The following is a 22,876-nucleotide window of genomic DNA, read 5'->3' on the forward strand; positions in this document are numbered from 1 at the left end:
ATATTGTGAATTATTTTATTTTTCCTACAGATGAATTTCATACTAATTTCTCCCTTTGAATGAATTGGTTAAAAATATCACACTTCTGTAAAAATGCCATAATAAATTAATTTAGTACTGTTAACCCGTATGAATTCATTTGGTACTAATGGCCCTAATATATATATAACTTTGGTACTGTTTGCCTAAATGAATATGGTGAATTTATTCCTACAATAATTATATGAGTGTTTTGTACAATAATAGGTAACTGTTTGCCCTCTGAATAAATTTGATACTGTGGGCCATATGGAAGAACTTATTTTTTGCCCAAATAAATTCATTTGGTAATTTTCACCGTTATAAATAATATGGAACTGTTTGCCCTAATATATTAATTTGGTAATGTGACCAAATGAATCATAAGAATTTATTCAAACATAATCATGAGTGTTCTTTTTTTCTGATAACAGTATTGATTAAATGATGACTAAAAGAGGGGAAGATTTTTGACTGGTCGATAACCTTTTTTTTAATTTACTGACAAAATGAAATTTTGAGCAAACAAATGATTGATTGACACAATTTATATTGAATGGATGGTGAATGAGTGAGAAACGCAGGTTTGAACCAACCAATGGATGCAATAAAGAATGACAGATTTCCAAAAAATAATATTCTTTTAAACTTCTTGATTTTTTGTGAAATTCATCATATTTCTAAAACTTGAACATCTATTTTCAATTCTTAAAAGACTTAATCTATATAAGTTTAGTAATTCCAAACACATTGGATAAAACGTTCTGGTTTATACAGTCCTGGGAAATGCACAAACATGTATAGAAACCAACAATAACAACAATGTGCAGATATTTTTACCCCCAAACCCTGGTATCAATACATTATCTTCATGGCCTGGAGGTATTTACCATAGGAAAGTAGATAGCCATTAGTCAATAGCCACACTCTACAGTTATTATGTAACCTTGCATAAGATTGGATAACACTGGTCACATGACCCTCCCTAGGTAATTTCATGTAAGGTCACAGGGTCAGAATAATTGAAAACCATTGGTTTACTGCAGGTTGAATAGGCTTGTGCAAGATTGACAGCCTATCAAGTAACTATTGGTCATTCTTATGTGTAAATAACTGCTGGCTATAACTGACCATAACTTTACAGAGATAAAGTTTTAATTACCTCATGGTGTAATTTTATACAAAATACAGGCAGTTTTGGATAATATTATTCAGCATCCAGGTTTTAAAGATGGAGACATAGCAGTGTTCAATATCTTAAGGTAAATATGGTGTGATATGCACTTTTATCATTATTACAATTAGTCTGCAAATAGAACAGATGCATGTAAACAAGAGAGATGGGCAGTTTGCCAGATGTTGTTTTTCTGTCAGATTCTAGGTCAGCTTTGACCACCTACTCAAATTATAAATAGTTTGTACTATTACAAATCTGTAAATCATGTTAGATTGCTTGTTATGCTAAGCAAATAATACAATATACATGTATATTATTGTGCTATTGAGAAATGGGGAATTTGGCCAAAGTTTCCTGAGTAAGTGTGAGTCCATAACTATTTGTTTTGGTCAATCTCTTAAGATTTATGACAAGTCCACCTAAATGGCCTTCAACGAGTCTTTTTGACAATGAAATGACTTTGGAAGACTCAAGAAATATAAACAATACAAATAAAAAATGTATCTCTGAACACTTATTTTTTTAGCTAGATTTATGACATGTTATCTCATATGCTTTGAGAGTTTCAACTTTCTTTTAACAGTTTATAATACTTTGATTTTCCAGCTTGTTCGGAAACGCATGCTAAATGCCTTTCTATTCAGTTTAAAACAACAGTTGTTCACAGCATAGATTGCCCTTTCAATACATGTTTTTCTTGTCTATGTTGCTTTAAAAACAACCTTAAATTCATTTAAAACCATATCCTTGCAAATGGACAAAAAATATGCCCACAAGGAAAATATAGTAAGAAACTGCTGGTTGATTATCAAATTGATGTTATTCTGAGATTAATTACATTGGAATGTTAAGATAAACATGATTATGTCACCATGACAATAGCTGGTGTCAGAGGTGAAAATGACCTCTTCCCACACCTTAAGGGACACTGTCACTTTTATTGGAATACCATATAAAAGCATTGGCAAGTGAAAGTCAACTAGGAAAATTATTAGACCATTAAGATTGGTATCATTTAATTTATGACTTTACTTGATGCTGCTTAATTCAATAAATATATATTTTTTTTATATAAAAACAATAAATAAACAATGTTTTAAAATATTTATATTCTTGAATTTGCCCTTTCTTTTAATTCATTCCCTTTCATGGATAATATATAAAAATTAAAATAAGTATAAAATAACAAACACATGATACTTTTATCTTAGTAACAAAAATAATGGGCATAAACATATTAATTTACAACACATTTATTAAAACAATTTTTTTTTGCCTCACATCTCTTTTTCATTTAAAGAGATTAAAATCAATATTTAACTCAAAATAATCATGATAAAGTATTGAGTTAAATATTGGCAAAATCAGTAATTATTAATATAAATTATAAATATGTGAAAAGTAACAAAATGAATAATAAGAATACCGAATAAAAACTATAAATAATGTATACTTCAATAATAATTCAGTTGAGCAATACTTAATGCTTGTATTTATATAATTATTATTTTTTTTAGAAAACAAATATGAACATATATTTTACCACAATTTTTATTTCAGAAAAAAATCTCTTAAAATAGTTTCCCTCATAAAATTGTGGTGATTTTTAATACACAACACTTCTTTTCTTGGGTCAAATGTTTCTTACAAATTATTACATAATTAGCAACTGTCTGATCAGCTGCGAAAATAAATATTACATAATAAGAAAACTGCACTGCGAAAATAAATATTACATAATAAGAAAACTGCACTATCAGCTGAGAAAATTTTCACATGTTACACAATTTGTCTGTGACCCTAAAACCCCTGACCTTATGCACCCCTAATGATGTCATATTACATTACTAAAATTTGTGTATTTGGTGATGTCATGTTACCCAAAATAGATTCACTGCATGAAATGATGTCATAGTATGCTGATGATGTCATATTACACAATGTACCTGCAATGACATCATTTTACATCCAATGTTTACTTCTGGGTAACTTTATGTAATGATGTGAACATAATTGGTTTATTTTCTCAGGGTTAACTTAGGTCAATGTTATGATTCTTAAACTGACTATATTCCAGTAGCTAGTTGACTTTAAATTGATATTTTTATTAAGCTATCAATTGGTTCAGTGTGAAATAAATAAACACATATTTGAGGTTCATTAAAATTTATCATATTACAATACCTCTATATATTTTTCAAAAAACAGGGGGGGGGGGGGGGGGGGGGGGCTAATAAATAATGGTAAGAAAGGTGGTTCTTTTACACATAAACAAAAGTAGCATGCCCCCTTTTTTCCTAAATTGAAACTGGCAATGAACAGATGTTTGATATAGAATTTTTAATGCTGGGTTAATTCTTAACATTAGCAACCTATACAGTTAATTACTGTGGCTATTACAAACTAAGTATGTTCATAATGCAAGATCCAATAAAACTACTAGCACATTAGTAATTTATAGTGACAGTCAATAACAGTAAGATGAAAAAGCAGATCTATAGTTTCTATAGAAATAGTCCATGACTCCATTCACTTAGGTATTATTTTGATAGTAATATTTTTTTTTTCTTTTTCAGATGCTACATTAGTTTAGAATACTGAGGCCTCCATCTATAATCATCAGCTTATACATCAACAAAGACGTCCAAGATGCAGGATCCATATTCCAATATGATGAGTCCACAACAGCGTTCGGACCACTACAAGCCCTACAATCCTCCAACCATGCATTCCAATCGTGCAAATGGTCCCCAAACACAGCCCAGTACTGATGCTAACGCATATTACCATGGTCTTCAGCAATATGCAAATTACGCACCCAACCCGGAGACATTGTACAATGCCATGACGCTCCCTACAAACATGGGGCAGCAGCAGGATTATGCCCCTTTGCCTGCTCACATGGGCAACCAGAATGCTCTTACAAACTCAAATGGTATTTCACGTGTAAATCCAACTTCTCACACCATTTCGCACACTGCGACATCACCTCCCATAACAGCGTCATCACAAGGAAGTGACCTTAATATGTCAAACCTTTCATCACCAGGACCATCCACTAGTCGCCTTAGCATGTCGCCTGAGGGTCAAAGTGGCTCCTCTTCGAACCAGAGCCATCACATGTCCAGCAATCTCTCACCTGGAGAAATCGTCAAAAACGAATCTAGTGATAGTGGATCAGTGAAATCTGGACATGAAGATGACTCAGGAGTTCCGCCTAAAAAACGCACACATGATATGACCCAAGGAAGTCGGGAAGAGGGTTACTGGGAAAAGCGTAAGAAAAATAACGAATCTGCAAAACGTTCACGTGAAGCCCGTAGAATGAAGGAGGAGACAATCGCCATGCGGGTTGTGTATCTTGAGCAGGAAAATCTGCAATTAAGAACTGAAGTCTCGTTATTGAAAAGCGAGATTGAAAAATTGAGATGTATGTTGTACAACTCATGAAAATTCAGGAGAACCTAGTGATATATTTTGCAATATAAACTGTTTATATGCAACATTGTTGAATTCATCGGGAAGCATATTTTTAAGTGTTCCTGATTTGTGTACAAACTGCAGCAAAAAATGTGTGTTATTTGTTTGAAAATTAATGTCTTTGACACAAAATAGCAATCATATATGTGATTGTATTTATGTAATCAATTACTTATTATTTGTTTATGGACTTATCCTTGATTTTTTATTGGGCATTACATTAGACTCAGGGTATAAGCAGGGCTTCCATTTGAAATTCAGGAAGTACATGCATGTACTTTCTTGATATTCATATCAGTATTTTTTCTCCTTTATGCCTCTCAAACTCTGAATAATTTTCCACTATTGTTCAACTTCATGTAGATACTTCTTATATTAAATAAATTGTAACTGTAATTTGCAAAGTTCACAAAAATGTTTTTCAAGCATTAATTTTGCTTTAAACCTGATTAAAAATTTGGCTATAAAGTAAATTGACACCAGGTTTTGATTTCTTAACTTCCAAGCCTCTTTTTGGTTTTTTTCTTCTTCAAAAATTGTTGAAGTATTTGTACTCAATTTTAGAACTTTTGGCACACCTTAAGGGAGTAATTACTTCCAAACATCATTTAACGGAAGCCCTGGTGACTTTAAGTTTCAGTATGGTGTTCAGTTAAATGTATTTTTTTACATTTTGGAGATTAAATTTTTTTAATACCGGTGATAATTTGAATTTGTTAGGGTAGAATTCATTGTTGCTGATGTTTAAATGTGTCATAAATATTAAATGTGTTTTTTTAACAATGACTAAACTGCCATAAAGTTTTACTCTTAAATGTTTTTTGTGTATGATTTTGTCTACATGTCTGTGTTAGTGTGCATCACCATTTTTGTAAATAATTTTATTATTTTAACGAAAAATAAAACCAATCATTTTGATGAAATAAACCAAAATATATTGGAAATTGTACGGTAACCATTTGACTAATGAAAAAAGTAAGAGTATAGCTTCGAAAATATATCAAAATATATTTTTTTCTGCAACTCTAACTCCAGACAGTATTATGTTAGAACTTTTGTCCATAAAAAGTTTGTATAATATATTATAATTGTATGTGTATATAATTATGAATAATGAAATATTATTGTCAATTGTCACGAAATATCTCTCTAAATCGAGCAGAGTTGCAAGTCGGAGTAAACGGGTATATTTTACTTTATGATTATTTTTACTGTAAATAAAATGCAATACATAAATATTAAAACCTTACATATACATATTTTAAACAATGCAAAACCAGATTCTTATTTCTTTTGTTGAAATTGTTAGGTAAACATTTTTTTTTAAACTATAGGTTTTCAAACACAATGGGACTACAGTTCAGAACTGTGTTTAAGTTAATAATGTTGTTAACAGCATCTCTGTTAACTTTAAAAGGTGAACTTATTTTATGACATGCTTATTTACTATAAAATGAAATTGTCTCGAATATAGTTTAAAATACTGGCACCAATTCCTCGAAACTTCTTAAGCTTAACAGGCTTAAGTCGCTTATTTCAATTAGCCAAAATACATACTAATAATGGATTTTGATAAATGAAAAATGGTTTCCTCTAATTAGCATACAGATTTTTCTTATATAATTTATAAAAACACTTAAAGAAGTAAATATAACGCATATTATAGAACAACAAAAATAGTGAGCTTAGCTTAAACCTGTTTTAAGGGTCTTAAGAAGTTTCGAGAAAATGGGGCCTGAAGATTACTAATGTGTCATAAATGTCCTTACATCTTGAGAAATAAAGATTTGTAAGTTAACAATGATTAAGTTAACAACATTTACTTAAACAATGTTCTGAACAATCTGCTCAACAATGTTAATTTTCATTTTTTGTTCCTTTAAATGATTATGTATACATTACTAGACATTGTATACATTAACTCATTCAAAAGAAAAAACAGAAATGTTCAGTAAAATTTAATTTCAACAATGAATTTATCAGAAGAGGTAGCCTTTATCAGAAAGCTGTCTTGTATTGTACATACATTATGTGATAAACATTTACATATTTGTCACAAATACAAGTCAAAACCAGTGAGAACACAGCCGATGGTCAAGATAGGTTTGGGAAAATATCTACACTTAAGATAAGATAGCCAAAATGACCATACATGTGCCCTGAAGCCCAGATTAAACGCAAAAGTTTATACTGCCAAAAGTTGTTTTTCCCATGGTCTTTGTTTCATATTTAGTCAATAGATGAAATTTTCTTTTTGACATGGTAACATTAATTAAACATTGACTTGTTTCTCTATTGTACTAACAGAAATCATAAAAGCATATTTTTGTTGACTGCTTTTAACATCATCATATAATGTGCAATTATTTACTAAAAGCTGCACTCTCACAGATAGACTGTTTTGACAACTTTTTTTCTTTCGAATAAGCCAATTTTTGTGTAAATGTCTGGGAACCAGTGTTTTTCGAAGGCTAACTTAAGATTAGATCACAGTTTTTGGAACAATTAAGATCTGTTCTATTTTAAGTTTTCTTTTATGGCTGAATTGATGGCATTGATGCTAAAATCAGCTGATTCTGGGATTCAAATATAAAAAAGTCAAAACTGTCAATCTCTGAAAGTGCAGCATTAAGAATTATTTTTTCATAACATTGTGGCCTAACAAAATCAATACAATTTTCAATGACAATTGTATAAAACTGTTGGTCCTATCAAATAATCTTTAAGACTTAGTTACTGTTGTCAATATTATTTCCAATACAATTCCTTTGTTGCTATAATCAACAACACAGCAACAATAATCCATCTTTTCAGGCATATTTATATTAAAATTTGAAAGAAAATTTAATAAATAAACCTGAAGATAATCTTCATAATCTACAAATACATGTACATTAACCTTTTGTTGGATGACCTTTGTTTGCATTTAGAGTCTTAAATCAAACAAAACAATTTTACTTTTTTAAAACCATTTTTTGTTTACTGTAATTGATAAATGATTTAAAAATAATCCTATTTGATTATCATTTGTTACAAAATAAATCTTTCAAAAAATGTATAAGATATTTATTACAAAAGCATTGTGACCATGAATAAGATTAAAATTTTAGTACTGATCTCAGATATTTCATGCGAAATTCCATTGTTCATTTGCCAACATAAACAATTGCCTTTCACTCAGGGTAACTTTATATGATATTGTAGATTTTTACAATGTAAGATTTTTGTCCATAATTTATGTTGTTTAAATACATTGTGTAGATTGAACTATTTTCAAGAGAAATTTTGCCATACAACTGTTGAAAATGTACATGTTCTAATTTCAATGAAAAAATAAATGTTGATATTGAAAACAAAGTTTGTATACTTTTTTTGTTTTGTTTTGGGATCAATTTAAAAAAAAAGGTCTTGTCGTTAATTGAAAGTCGATAATCTAAGTGTCATATATTTTCATCATTTTGCAACACATTTGTGTGACTCACACTTAAATAAGTATAAGAAATGAAAACAAAGTTGAGCATTATTTTTTTTTTACCTTTGTGATGGTTATGCTGATTTATAATCATTTAAGTAATATGGCTATGAGCTTTAAGGAAACATGCTCCTGCGGTGCAAATTCAACATCTAAGTCAAAATTTTTTTATGATTTATGTCATATTTTAAGCATGCATCTTGCTAAATTGGAAGTATATAATCCTGAAACCATGTTACAGCCCAAGTCAGAGTCTATACTCATGCAGGCTCACAAAAGGCATTTTATCAAATTACTAAGAATCTCCTTCTCCCCTTGTTTGTACAAAAATAAATGTAAATAATTGTTAAACTTTAAATATGAAATTCAGCAAACTTTATCATAAAAACTTAACTTGAAGGAAAGTTACAAATTAAGGTTTGCAGTTTTGCCACTTAAGTCACTTAGAATTCAAGACTTTAATTAATCTTGAGGCTGTTCCTTATCATGGCCCCATTTGTATATTTACTTAGCACAATAATATAGCACAAGTAAACATGTGACTTGGTTTTACCATTGTGAGCATGTGTAAAGTAAGAACACCTTATTGAAACATTTGAAAATATTAAAAGTCCTTGAACAAGTCCTTTCCAATAAGTTTGTTTCATAAGGCTTTTTTTCTATTCAAATATCTCAACAGTGTTAAAGGTGACCATAATTTTGATTACATCTAGAAAACAAGTTTAGTTATGGCTAGCATCAAAGTTTTTGCATTGCAGCGTGTCACAAAGGTTATGTCAAGACCACTGCTTATTATTTAAAAAATAAACATCAACAATAAATGGCCAAAATCATAACATGTAACCAAGAGCAAGTTGAATCTCACCCATCAAATACTGTGAGGGTCAATTTTACACAGATTTTCAAAACTTATCTGACAAGCATCCCTATGGAGAAGACAGATAACGGATTTATGCCAAATTGAACAGATTAATTGGCAATCCACAGGGTCCTAACAAGACCTTCTTTCTTCAACCAAGTCAATGCCTGGGTGGCATTGCTGCTCATTAACAATTTGACTTTTGGTTAATATTGATTCCTTTGGGTTAATATAGCTACTTCCTGTTGACTCTTCACTTTAAAGGAGTTTATCTCTTCTGCAACATGCTTCAATGCACTGAATTTTTTGATAAAGGTGATTTGAGGTATCCTCTTTGAAACACTCCGACAAGGATTGTAAATTTTTCTACCATATTCAAGTGCTCTTTACTGAAGAATGCTATGGTACCTCTTTGTGAAAAGAGCAACTACTTGATGAGACTTTCTTTAGCTGTTATAAAGCAATGCCCATGGGCATTCAAGAAATTTGTCATTTCAAGTTGAAAGAACCTTTAAAGTCTAGCAATGGTTTATGTGCCAACGTTTATAATACATTATATCTTTGTGACCAGTTACTGCAGAATCAATACAAACATGACAAAAACTACATGCACATGGAATTTGAGAACATAATAGATCCTAGATATAAAACAGTAATGGGAGTGATAACATAACTTAAATTTGTTTCCAAAGATTACGGAAACTCAGTTAACTGTCTCCAAGCAGTTGTTGACACAACCAATTTAAAATCTTTAGGAGTTAATTCTGCGAATTCTGCAATGTTTATAAGTTTATCTTGCTAATTTGCCTATATTGATGCAAGTTTACAATACTTATTATCAACCCACAACTTTTGATTTCCTCAGATGCCCTCTTAAATCCCCAAGGTATGGACTTTTGGGCTCCCAATTTTGCTGTTGGCCACTGATGGTCTTTATATCCCTAATTATTGCCAAGGGACAGGTGCTTGGATGTTTTGATGGACAACTACTCTGCAGTCAGTCACAATTACCCCATTGAGAGGGATATTAAGCATGGGGGATGTTCTTTGTCCAATGTTATTAATGAATTTGTAATGACCACATTCTACAGCATTTTTCTGCATTTCCCTCCCTGCAGGAGTAGGGAGTACCATTATGTCACTCCAACCCATGATAGAGAAGAGGTGGGGAATAGTGTAGAAGTGAAGAAGTGAAAAATATTTGTAGGGCTTTATGTCCAGGGAGTGGGAAGAGTAACAAGTAGATTGTTAGTAAGTGGTATGACTAGTTAGTGGGGGTGTCCTGTTTGAATGGTAACTGGTGCTAGAATGAATGGTCACTGTGGTCAATCTGCCCTCTTGTGGTAAGTGGATTTGAATGACCCATTGACAAAGGCATACCAGAATAATCAATTATTCTGCTAAATGTTTGTCAATCCCTATGTTAGTATGTAAGTAATTCTGTGGGATTTTAAGTATAGAATATATATTTTTAAGTACGTTCTGTAGGTTGAAAGTGACACAGTCATTACAAGTTTCATTGTCAAACAGTATTTAAGGTTCGATTTCAACACAGGCATCTGTACTTTTACTGCCAAGCTAGTAATATTGAATGAAAATTATAGGCAATTGTTCAGTGTTCATCAATATTCAATGTGATTACTTCACATTAAAATCAGCAATTACCTTCAAATTTAATATCAGGAGACATGAAAATGAGGGATGATCTAACATTTATTGCTCATGGCTGCCAGGTTAATGGTATTTAATGGGAATATTATGGGGGCTGGAGGTCGGTGTGAGAGGTCAAGTCCTTAACACCATCTGTAGTGCTGAGGTCAACCAGGCAACAGGGCGGAAAGGGAAACTGTTGTTAAGGGTACCGTATTGTTTATGATGGATGTATAAATATATCTTACTTACTGAAAGGGTCTAATATATATACTTGATGTAAATACAGTACTTATTAATTAATTCAATAGCCTTAAAACGAAAACACAAGATGCATTTGATACACTGAAATAATCTTAGCCATAATATGTATTTTTTTTCAATTTAAATGAATTAGCAAAGATAAGTATGCATGCTTGCAAAACCCTTCCCATGTCTGGTTTCATGGCGCAAAGACCGTATTGCCAACAAACATTAAAGCAATGTGACAGACTTGCAAGTTTTAACATCAATTCAACATTTAGCCTACAAATAAATGTAGAACAATCACTTGGAATTATGTCAATAAAACCATGCAGTCTTGTTAAGCTCTGAGTTTGGTTAAAACCTTTTGAGTAACAGAGTCCGCCTCCATCCAAGACTTTGGCATGAGGTTTTAGGTTCAAGGCTCACAGGGGGTTCTTTCTCAATGTCTCTCAAAATGTGCACAAGAACAGTCTTCTCTTGAAACAGACTTAAGTAATTCTAAGGATCAGCTGAAAGCTGTCTTAAGACAGCAGCATTAAAGTTGCACTTTTACTCCCACATAAAATTGACCAGACTTGAAACTATTGTTTTAGTTTACCGCCAAGAATGGATAAATGTCGAAAACAACGGTTCTAATGAAGGATACCGAGTTTAATTGGAAAGATATTAGCATAAAACGAGGTACTTCTACCTTATGAGACTATAGAAGATCACAGTAAATCTTTTAGCATTCACCTATCATTTAATATTTTTGCGTTTTCAGCTATTAAATACATGGTTACAATCTTGTTATCAGTAAATAATATTTTCCATAAATGCATTATTTAGTAGACAGTTAAAGATTAATTGCTCGAAAGTGTGGATGTCATACATGCGTATGTACTGATTTTGAATTAAAGTGTCACTTTAACTTATGGAGGTCACAGTGTGAAACTTAAACTCAAGGTACATGTATTCATTGTGGTTATTCATAGTCTGTTAGTATAATTTCTTTTTTTTAAAGAAAATATACCGTCTATTTCTTTGGAAATTTTGAATTGGATATTAAAACATAAATATAATAACTAAGGGAAGCAACTTCTACATTCAATGTTTTCATAACTAACAGTTACCTCCCTTACTCCATTACAAGTCACCATTTTTTTGAGTATTTTAAAAATGTTTCAGTCACTTGATTTTGAAGGACAATCAGGAAGATTCACAACCAAGTAATAAGCTGCTTTACTAATGACATTATGGCAGACAAGTATAGTATAACCTTGGTACCTACCTTGCTGTGTGGTACAGCATTTACTGCTGGAGGGGATGTGTTAGGTTTTGTCCCTAACCTTCCATACTTATGATGGTGAAAATGGTTCTAGTTACTCCCCTGCTGGTGTGAAACATTAAAGGAACCACTCATATTTTATGATTGCAACAACTTTTTTAAAGCTGTTTAAAATTGTGTTATTTGAGGTTTTTTATGAACAAAGATCAAAAAGTGATGGGCAGACACTCAGCATAACAGAATTTTGCAAATACATTAAAACTAAAATTATTCAATTTTCCATTTTTACCTTTTGGCAAAATATAACTGTTTCTGTCAAATTTTTAATCATTATAAACAATGAAGCTACCGGTAATTGGAACTTTTGAAGATGTTTAATCATCTAACATGCATCTTATTTATGTTTTATACAAACAAATTAATAAAAATTGATGTCTGATGTGCCTAATGTGAGTAAGTCCCTTCTGAAAATAATATTTCAGTTAAAATCTGTTACGTTGAGAAATAAATTGTGCATCTAATTATGTCTCTAAGATTTAAGCAAGTTTCATTACAGCTTTTTCCTTTTTGTTTAAAAGTAATACAAATTTTCTGACAGTTTAAAACCACTTAAACAGCCCTCTCAGAATTTCTCTCAATGTCTCAAATAAATTGTCTTAGTAGCATCATTATTGAACAACACTTTATTTAACATTTCCGCACTGACGGTGCATATTTTATGTGCGCCTTATATTCTCCAGATATGTTTCACTAACCCTACAGAAAGAGTACTAGGTCACTGCAATTAAGATCATTCTAGAATCAAGTTTTGACACAGTTTTAAAATTCATGGTATTACTTTTTTACAAACAATCCATTTGCTAGTGCTTATGGTTGCAGATTTGAGTCATTTCATATTTTTGCTGCTAAGATAAACCAAGTGGATGGGTAAAAAACATCCTAGTGGCAATGAGCAAAACCATGCCATGTTGAGGGACAAAAACATGCCAAAAAGTGGGGCAAAAAATACACCTTATGAAGCAGGCATAGTTACACCATGTGGAGGGAGGGACAATGATTTTTTTTACTCTCTACAGTATATGCCATTTGGCAGATATCAGTGCTTCTTTTTTATTTTATCAGGTGACTGACCGAAATCATGATCTGTCAGAATAAAGAACTCCACTAGGTCAATAGATTGTTGAACAATCCTTTTGCTAGTTGTTTCTTAATCAGTAATTATATAAAATATAATGTAAAAGATTGACCTAAACCAAGAAATTAAAAAGATAATTTTACTGCTGTCTTCCAAAAGACAGCCATTAAGTGTTCAGAGTTATACCGATTTAAACTGTATGAAATTATTCAAAACAGAACATTTTTTCAAGGGCAATGAATGCTCTCCTCTACATGAGAAACTCGAAGCCTCGAGCACCATATGAAGCTGAAAATAGATAACCTTAATGATGTTCTGTTGGACGTGATTTTGTATAACAGTTGTATGGGAGGCGGTGGCGCAGTACATATCCACGGCAAGCTCCATACATCGCTCAGCAAACGGCACAAAATTCATTGTCACCCAATCCACCTGGAAAAGAAGGTAAAAACATTGTCATTTTAATTTTGTAACACAAAAATGCATCATGCATATTGTCTAGTATTAGTGGAGTCTAAACCAGCCCCCCCCCCCCCACCCCTTCCCCCACCACAGTTAATGAATATACTTGACAATAATTGAGATGAGAACTATAGGACAGGCATCTACACATCTATGTGTTCTCACTGATAACAAGCTACCAAGTTTCATGAGAACTGCATGAAAAAACATTTTTTTGAGTTAAGGGTAAATGTGTTTGCACAAGGCTGCACTTACTGAATGATACTTCAGAGACTTTTCTGTGGGAAACAAACCACCAGGGTCAATGCTTTATTGAAAAACAAACTTCCAAGGCCAATGATTAATTGAAAGAACTCAATAAAAACAAATAGAAAAGAAGACAATTTTTGATTATTGCTTCCTGAGGTTGTCATACAGTACTACGCATTGCAGAACATCTTATACGGAAAATACAAATAACAATTAATTATTATGATACTGAAATACGGTAGTTTGAAAAATAGCCTACAGTAAAAAATGACAATTCTATAAACACACCATTTTCTCTTGCTTTGTAAAAGTACGAAATATTTTTTTATAGATAAAGTACAAAATGTAAATTCATTTCTGATTAATTTACCACAATGAATATATTCCTGTGGGGTTAAGTTAATGTACCATTTATCATTGACATCATAGAAAAAAAGGCTTAAATACTGTAGAACCCTGCTTTACAGGTACTATTGTAATCCCTCTAAGTTGGTCTTTGCGTGCAGAATTAGGATACCTAATTATCAATTGAAAAAATATCTACCAAAAGCTTCTCTTAATGTCATTAAACGCAACAATATGGTAAATCGGTGAGCAAGGATAAACAAGAGGGCCAAGATAGCCCGTCATGCTCACCTTAGTTAGCAATGGAACATCTCTGTGCAATTGTTTTCAAAAGGAACAATATAATTTTGAAATCTGGCTGAGAAGGAGATTTTCAAACATTTCCATAAAGTCATGTAGCCAAAACAAGCCATATCGACAAAGTTTTAATCGAACCAATATGGCCAGAAGGAATTTGATAATTAAACCTTGGAAAAGTATGTAAGTATGTTTTTAAGCTAAGAAAAACCCTAAATGATTTCCATATCAAAACTTTGACATGTTACTCCTTGAGGTCATCCCGGAATATACCAACAGCTTCAATATTCTAATTTTGCTGAGTTCCACTGATCGCATGGCTATTATACATTAATTCACAACTAATTATTACCGTTGGACCCTTTACTGAGCCAAACTGCTTTGTTTCAATCTTCCCAAACTTTGGTACACGGATGCCGTAGTCTATGTAGGTCAACAGCTGGTCAAAGATGTCCGGATACATGTTGTGCATTGTCGCTGGACCATCTTTCACAGTCTGAAAATGGATATAAATACTATTAACTTGCTTTTAAATGGTTATATTGATTTGCTCAAATTTACACTAGAGAAACATAGGTTTGATAATAATTTGTTTGGTAATGATTTTTTAATTCCCTCTTTTTAAAAAAGAATATTCAACAAAGGACAAAGCAATGCAGCTATTTATATGTTTATCAAACAAAATGCATAGTTACCTATGTAAACTGGTGAAAATATAATACATTTGTTTATTATTGACCAAAAACTGCATTTTAAAAACAAATGAATTAAAAGAAAGCTGAAAGTAATGGGGGATGTAAAAACAACTCAATCATGGAAAATTTAGTTAAATTTGTTGTCTCCCTTCTAAAGCACCTAGATTCTAAATTTTCAACCTGAGTTGTCTTTCTTATATTTAAGCATTTTAGAATATTTAAATGCAATTATTTCATAAACAATATATTTTTTAACAGGAGCATATAGATTGCAGCCAACTTGTCTTGTTCTTTATTGTTTAACAAGGTTACTGACTTTGCAAATTGCATTTTTCGAAACGCAAGGTTATATATAGTTGTAAAATACAAGCCGTGTTGAAATTAATCCCTCAAACAAATTATTCCATGATGCTCATACCTAGAAAGGCAATTTAAACAACTCAAATTTATTTCCAGTACAGGTAATTTTGAGGCACATTTCTTCTTGATGTCATTTTTACAATTATAATAAGACATACTTCTGGTTATCAAAATTCATCTATATGACTGGAAATCACGCTCCAAAAACTACTATTGGAGTGGTAGTGACAATTTTTGGCTTAAGTAGTTTATGATATATATGTTTGAATGGATGATGAATATTTATATAGGAATATAGATATGTGAAAAAAGTTCTTAACCTTAATGATTGCCTCCACAGCCTGTAGCGTTGCTTCTTGCAAGGGTGTGGTTGAGACATCTGGAAATGACGGCAGGAGAAAGGGCGACGAATCGCCATGTACGGGCACAGTCAGCGCACGCTTTAACACTGATGACAACTTCTGTAGGTCAGATACCGAAAAACGCACTTTGATGTGCTCCATCAATGGGGGAAATGTCTGAATTAAAGCAGTCAAGAATGGTTGGGAGGGTACATACAGGGAGCTAGCATCCTCAGGGGGTTTGGTTGAATTTGTACCTATATTTAGCCACACTTTCCAAGCGGCAGACCACAATGCAATGTCATATTCATTTCCTGTGATCTCCTCAGCTTCGTTTTGGTTTTTACTAGAGTCCTCCACTGGAGGGGATTCCCCAGTTCTATTTATAGATTCTGCAGTAGGGGGTTTTACCGGAATAGAAGGTAGCGCGTAAGAAACTTCATCTTTTTGGATTAACAGCATTTCTTGGAAACTTTTTATTGCAGCAATGGAGATTTCAGCATTTTGGCACAGGGCAGCACCCTCAATGTGGTCTAACAGCAAGGCCCAGGCATGAGGGAACTCCTCTGGAAAACATGAATGTAGGGATTATTAAAAATATTGTATACCAAAACAGTAATGGTCCTCGTAATTGATATAAAACTTGTTATTGGTTGGAATCTTCAATAATATTTACTTTTGAAGTTTTTACTATCATTTTCAAAGTGCAATGAGACAAATGCATTTGTGTTGTTTCACCGATTTCAATCTTCAATAATATACTTCTGGGAATGTTTACTATCATTCTCAAATGAAGTTAAATGCATCTGCAGCACAGAAATCAATAGCATTTTAACGTAAATTGTTTTGAATAAGTTAATTTTCCCCTCTATACAAATGCTTTGTGAATTTTGTATAGGAAAGTGTTTTTTATATGAATGTTATTACGAATATGTATGACCAAGCAAATTGTTTCTGTCATTGGTTTTGCTCTGTATGTAATTTTGGAAATTTTACTGTCTAGTTCATTCCTCATGAAACTTCCTAAAGCATTTCAAATTATTCTGTACAACATTTGAAATAATCAGAATCAGGATGATCAAGCTTTGTCAATTTAAAATGTGTCTGGGATATTTATAATCACTAAAATTGCATTTATATTGAAATATTTGGAACACAAATGAATGGGTTTTCTTCATTGCTGCTCAATTTAAATGCTTGAAATTTTATTATGTGACACCCAGTTTGAGCCAAGCCTAAACACTATCCTATCAATTGCAGACAAAACAATAGCGCCAGAAATTATCAATTGGATAGCAAAAAGACAATGAACAAGAGGAAAATTCTAATGATTAACAAATAAATGTTGCTGTAACAACAGAAAATTATTCAATTTGCGTCAGAATTCGGAAACACACAACGTAATTGACCGAATGGTTTTCTCACAAATAACTGACTAAAAAGGAAAAGTATCATCATGAATATTTCCAATTACAAGAGCAGTGCACCGAGGCAATCACACGAGGCAAACAGACAAAATGGGCATACATTTCATCGTTATTAACACTTGGCACCAGTCCTCTATCAGTCACAATCACTTTGTAGACAAACATGGGACTATATTACAGCACTCTTTTTGTAAATAATAGCACAAACATGCATGCTGGATTCATCCAATCAAATCACAATAGAACCTCGGACAAATGGCCTTGGTCAAACAAAATATACAGTCTGGAAGAGAAATGCATTCAAAAGCTCAAATAAATTCTATGAGAACAGCAATCTCCTTTTAATTGGAATTGTACATTGACAGTAATATTAAGTGCAACGCTATCAACACTATCCTCAAAACCCATCATCACTGCTTTGAAAGTTTAAAGCTGCACTCTCACAGATTTTCCATTTTTACAACTTTTTTTTATTTTTTGTCTATGAAAGGGCAAATTTTTGCAATGATGTTTGCAAACCAATAATATAAAACTGTTAACAAAAAATCAGATCGCAGATTTTTGTATTACCATTTGAAAATTAATGTTTTATGGCTTAAACTGTTACTAAAGGTTTAAGAAAAATGCATAAAACATCAAATTTTGAACTTAAATATAAAAACCTGTTATCAAACTTTTTGTCAGCAGTCTTTTAAAACTGGTTTAATCCTTGCAATTTCGCAAAAACTGGCTCATTCCAAGAAAAAAAAAAAGACTACTGTTTTAGCTGTTCTTGTTTACATTTAATTATGCAAGCACATCATCAGATAGTCAATGTTTAAAAGTTAACAACAATGTCGTTAATCATGTTGTTAACTTTAACGAAGTTCTGAGCATTCGGCTCCCTACAACCTAAAAATCCTGAAACAATGCTCAAAAAAGGTCTAGACACCATTTATCACAACTATTTCAGTGAGAAAATTCCACTTTAATGAAATTTTAAACCTTAAGACAGACATTTTACTAGCAATTTATATTACTTCATCAGCAAAGACGGTCCCTAGACAATTCTGAAACAGACACTGTAGCTAGAAATACCGAAATGCCTCATGAATCCCTTTTTTTGAAAGATATAGAGGTCAGGACTAGAAAATAATGCTTTTGATAAAAATGCCTTCAAAGAAAAATAGGATGTTAGGATATGAGAGAAAAATTTATGGGGAGCAACATTGTCATTCTACAAGGAAGAGGAACTGTATTTCACATTCCCAAGGTACTGGTCATCTTGTATGAAAGCACAACCATTTTTGTTTTAACCCTGGAGGAGTTTGCAGTCGATAAAACCCAGACAAAACTTCACCTTGGTAAGTTTCATTTAATCTATCAATTCATAAACTACTCGGCACAGCTTTAATGCATGGCTAGTACTACCAACATATAAATATGGAATGGAAACTGCCAGATATCGGTGAAACAATAAAAAGAAATATTTTAACCACAATTCTAAGTACGCATTCAGCGAGTATCGTGAAATTCCACCAATATTCAGATCGGAGGTATACCATGATCTGTGTTAATTCCATCAGGTCTGCTGATAATTAGCTTGGACATGTAAACCACTTGTATGTCTGTGTAATAACTTAAGGAAATTAATCCGTTTTGTATTTGTTGAATTTTATGAACTAAATCAAATTGATATTATCTATAAATTAAGAAATGCTTGATAAGGTAAGATAATTGATCTCTACATACTATTTTACATAAAGTCACAGCTAATGTGGGTGAAACAATCTACACATCCTCCTTAACACGTATAGGGAAATTCCCCAGTTATCACAGGTTTGACCTAAAATGAAATCTTTCTCCAGAGCGTTTAAAATTATCTATATAGACATAGAAAGAAATTTCCAATAAAAAAAAACACACTAAAAAACAGTAAACAATATGTTAAAATTGTCTGCTGTCAAAGTCACATAACAGCGCTAGCTTTGCAGTATCTTTCTTTGATCTGTACACTCAATAGCCTTATCCAAAATCTAAACTATATTTATGCACAGACCACTGAAAAATCTACTCACGGTAAAAGCTTTGCAGTATTTTCCTCTGTGCCGTAAAGGTTCGAGCAACTCCTGCAAGAGTTAGCACTCTTGTTTCCGCCCATTGCTTTTCAGCGGTGTCTCGGGAATGGTGAATCAGAATGTTTCCCTGTGTCAACGTGTCTTTTGTGTTTGGTGCGGCGCTCGACAATTTTTTAACATTGTCAAGTAGAGGGAACAGCACCTGGAATATGTTTCAAAGTTGAAATGTAATCTTCTGTATTTGAAATATTCTGAAGATGGGAGGTAACCCAACTGCTGAAATAGTGGGAACATATTAAAAGAATACATGATTTCTTGTGCAGCTCGTTATTAAGTCTTTGTCAACAGATCCAGAGACCCTTTTCATTAAACAATCTTAGTCAGTTGTAAGTTCAATAATCTTAATCTGCATAAAATGTCACAAATGGCTACATGTTAAAAAATCAAAAAAATCTCATGTTTATAGTGGTTCAATTTACAAAAATAATGAAAACAGGACAATTAGATAATTTTCAACTTTCAACTAAAATCTTTATTCAAATGTTAGCCACATGTACTGGGCCCTGTTTTGATAAGATTGTTAGGCTTAGGATCGTATATTTCCAGACATAACCTCTTTTTTGGAGGAATCTGAGTTCCAATAGAAATAACATATTTAGGACATTAATTTTCCGTTCTTCAACTGTGTCATTACTTCATTTTAATATTGATCCAGGTATCTTAATGTATAAATCCAAATTATTTCCATTCAATTAATGAATAATTCCGTTGGCCAAACTTTGAAAACCCTTAAGCTGGAAAAGATCTCTTCTAGGGTAATAATTAATTGCAAGTGAATAGAGAAGCATTTGTCTGTAAGATTAATACAAAATGTCTTGGAGAGTTGTGTACGCTGTATTAGGCAGCTAATCACCATAAAAACAGACCTTCAATTAGGCATTAGAGTCGTTTTGAAGAGAATTTAACAGCCTTGATATTAAAAAACTTACAAACATAAATGGCAATTAATTAATCTCTTCCAGCCTCAATAACAGGCACATGGAAGATGGCTTTTGTCTAAAAAAAGGACACCAGTACTAGTCAATTCATAAGAAACATACTTTTTTTTCCAAGGCAATGTCACTGAGTGACTCATTTCATTTTCACCATCAAGCTTATGATTATTATGAACATTATTCTAAACAAACCTTCCATAAAACGTTTTTCCATGAAGACTGTTGCAAAAGACCGCCATGTGTTGAAATGGTTGAGAACAGTGTCTGTCCTGCACTTTTCCTCACTGCCGGCCTCGCATCAACGCACAGGTCACCTAGTCGCGTAAACAGACACATCCATAGAGCGTCAAACGCTGACATGTCATCTGACCTTTCAGTGACCTTGACCTCACCTTTGGAAGGCGTCTTGTTAAGGTCAGCCTTGATTCTCTCTCTATTCTGGTAGAAGTAGTCAGAGATATTCCACTGAAAAGCACAGTAATACAATTCAACTATTTCAAGTGTTTTCAATAAAAAAATTACAATTATGGAATTGAAAAGAAGTAATTCTTTGACTGCTATTTTATTTTTTAAGAAAAAATGAAGGGGACAAATATTTTTAATAGAAATTTCTGTGATTGAAAAAGAACATGAAACACATAATTCTTAAGCAGATAATCTCAATGATCGTATGACAAAATATTGCAAGAATCAGAATTTCAGTTTACTATTTAGTGAGCATACGACTTTTAATTGAATTTTTTGCTTGCAAATACATCTAGGCTTTGCTTTAACTGACTAATAAGGCTTTTTTATATTAGAAAAAAATACTCAGATATATTAATTTGAAAAAGAGATTGTAAGATACATTGTGTTTGTTAAGATGACCCCATCATGCCAATAAGATGTGCAATTCCTGACTTCCTCACAATGAAATGATACAAAAACTTAAAAGTTCACATGGTAAAAAGTGTTACATAATGAATCACATGGCACTCCTGATTACATCAACTGTGACGCGCAATGTCTTCCTGTCCAATTTGAATACTGTTTCATAACACTCATTAGCATTAAATATAACGCTAACCTGAAAAAAACTTTTAAAGGAATAAAACAATCAAGAGCCCTGGGAAGGGAACGCTAATGCTCACTTAATTTTTTTCAGTTGAACAAGACATTTTACACTTGTCCATCATTAAAGCAAGAGTTATGGACCTTGCTTTACATGTGTGTATTGTCTATGGTACATGAGTGTCAAATTTTGTATAATTTTTGAGCTTTGGACAAGGTTAAGGATGCACTCTTAGTGCTAAATAAGATTAACCACAATTAATACAATTGCTTTGATTAACCAAATAAACATGATGGTTCTTTTGAAGAATACTGGGTTTAATTTGAAAGAAAGGTGCAGAAAACACGGTTTTTCTACCTAATGAGACGATAGTAGATAACCAATCATTTAATATTTTTGCGTTTCAGTTATTAAATACACAGTTACAATCTTGTTATAAGTAATTGATATTTTCAGTAGTTAAAAGGTTTACCACTCAAAATTTATGTTTCTTATGCATGTGTATTTATTGATTTTGAATAAGAATGTCACTTTTAAGTTTTCTGCACAACGTTGCTGACTTGACAAGGACACAAAGGTTATAATAATTTATCAATGTTCTTTCATCGAAAAACAGGCAACTAAAAATCACACTTCGAGAACAAACTGCAAAGAATAAGGTCTGTAAATTGCAACAAAACATAAATTTCATTATACGTAACATGACAATAATATGAGCATTTATATAATCCCTACATTCTTCATAATTAACTGATATAGATGCAAGAAATTTAACATGGAAAGAAGTGTAATAATAAAATTATTATGAATCACATGGCATCTCCAGATTAATCTATTTTAAAATGCAACATCCTCCAAGGCCTTTGTGTTTCTAAGAGTGCACTGGAATAATGTTTTATAGCACACATTAGCATCAAGTGTTACACAATCCCAGAAGAAACCTTGGAAGTAATATCCACAAAAAACGGTTCCATTGTTTAAGTGGCAAGCTGAGGAAATCTGACATTCATATGGCTTGACATAACAGCAGTCTTGATGAAAAGCAGGGACTTGAATAACTGAAATCTAGCCAAAATCTGCTAAATACATTTGTAGCTTTGTGAAAAAACAATCACCATTTTTGTTGCACTTCGCACAATCTTTCTTTAACAATGATAAACATGCTTGATTTAAAAAATCCATAATTTCTCTGAAGCTTTGTATTTTGTTCCTAACATAATCTTCACGTACTTAAAGAAAGCACATTATATATTTTTTATCAGTTTAATATGATACAATGCAAGACAATTCAAG

The 22,876-nt window shown here is 32.2% G+C and overlaps 2 protein-coding genes across 5 annotated transcripts in view; one reads left to right on the forward strand and one right to left on the reverse strand.

The window, feature by feature from the left end:
- The window catches only part of LOC128216855 (protein MON2 homolog), a 299,982-nt gene that overhangs the window by 12,583 nt on the left and 264,523 nt on the right, over positions 1–22,876 (reverse strand). For all 4 annotated transcript variants that reach the window (XR_008258148.1, XM_052923541.1, XM_052923539.1 and 1 more), the window contains 5 exons: positions 20,725–20,997; positions 19,538–19,739; positions 16,033–16,619; positions 15,010–15,153; positions 13,608–13,736 (listed from right to left, as the gene is read on the reverse strand). Coding sequence is in view for 3 of the 4 variants with exons in the window: in XM_052923541.1 (XP_052779501.1) it covers positions 13,608–13,736; positions 15,010–15,153; positions 16,033–16,619; positions 19,538–19,739; positions 20,725–20,997 (1,335 nt within the window). In the remaining variant the exon portion in view is untranslated. The remainder of the gene's footprint in view (positions 1–13,607; positions 13,737–15,009; positions 15,154–16,032; positions 16,620–19,537; positions 19,740–20,724; positions 20,998–22,876) is intronic.
- LOC128216858 (thyrotroph embryonic factor-like) lies at positions 3,476–4,645 on the forward strand. Its single transcript, XM_052923546.1, has one exon. It carries the CDS (start codon positions 3,845–3,847, stop codon positions 4,643–4,645), a length of 801 nt encoding a protein of 266 aa, XP_052779506.1. The 5' UTR covers positions 3,476–3,844.

Source organism: Mya arenaria, chromosome 14 (assembly GCF_026914265.1).
Source record: "Mya arenaria isolate MELC-2E11 chromosome 14, ASM2691426v1".
Classification (NCBI taxonomy): Eukaryota; Metazoa; Mollusca; class Bivalvia; order Myida; family Myidae; genus Mya; species Mya arenaria.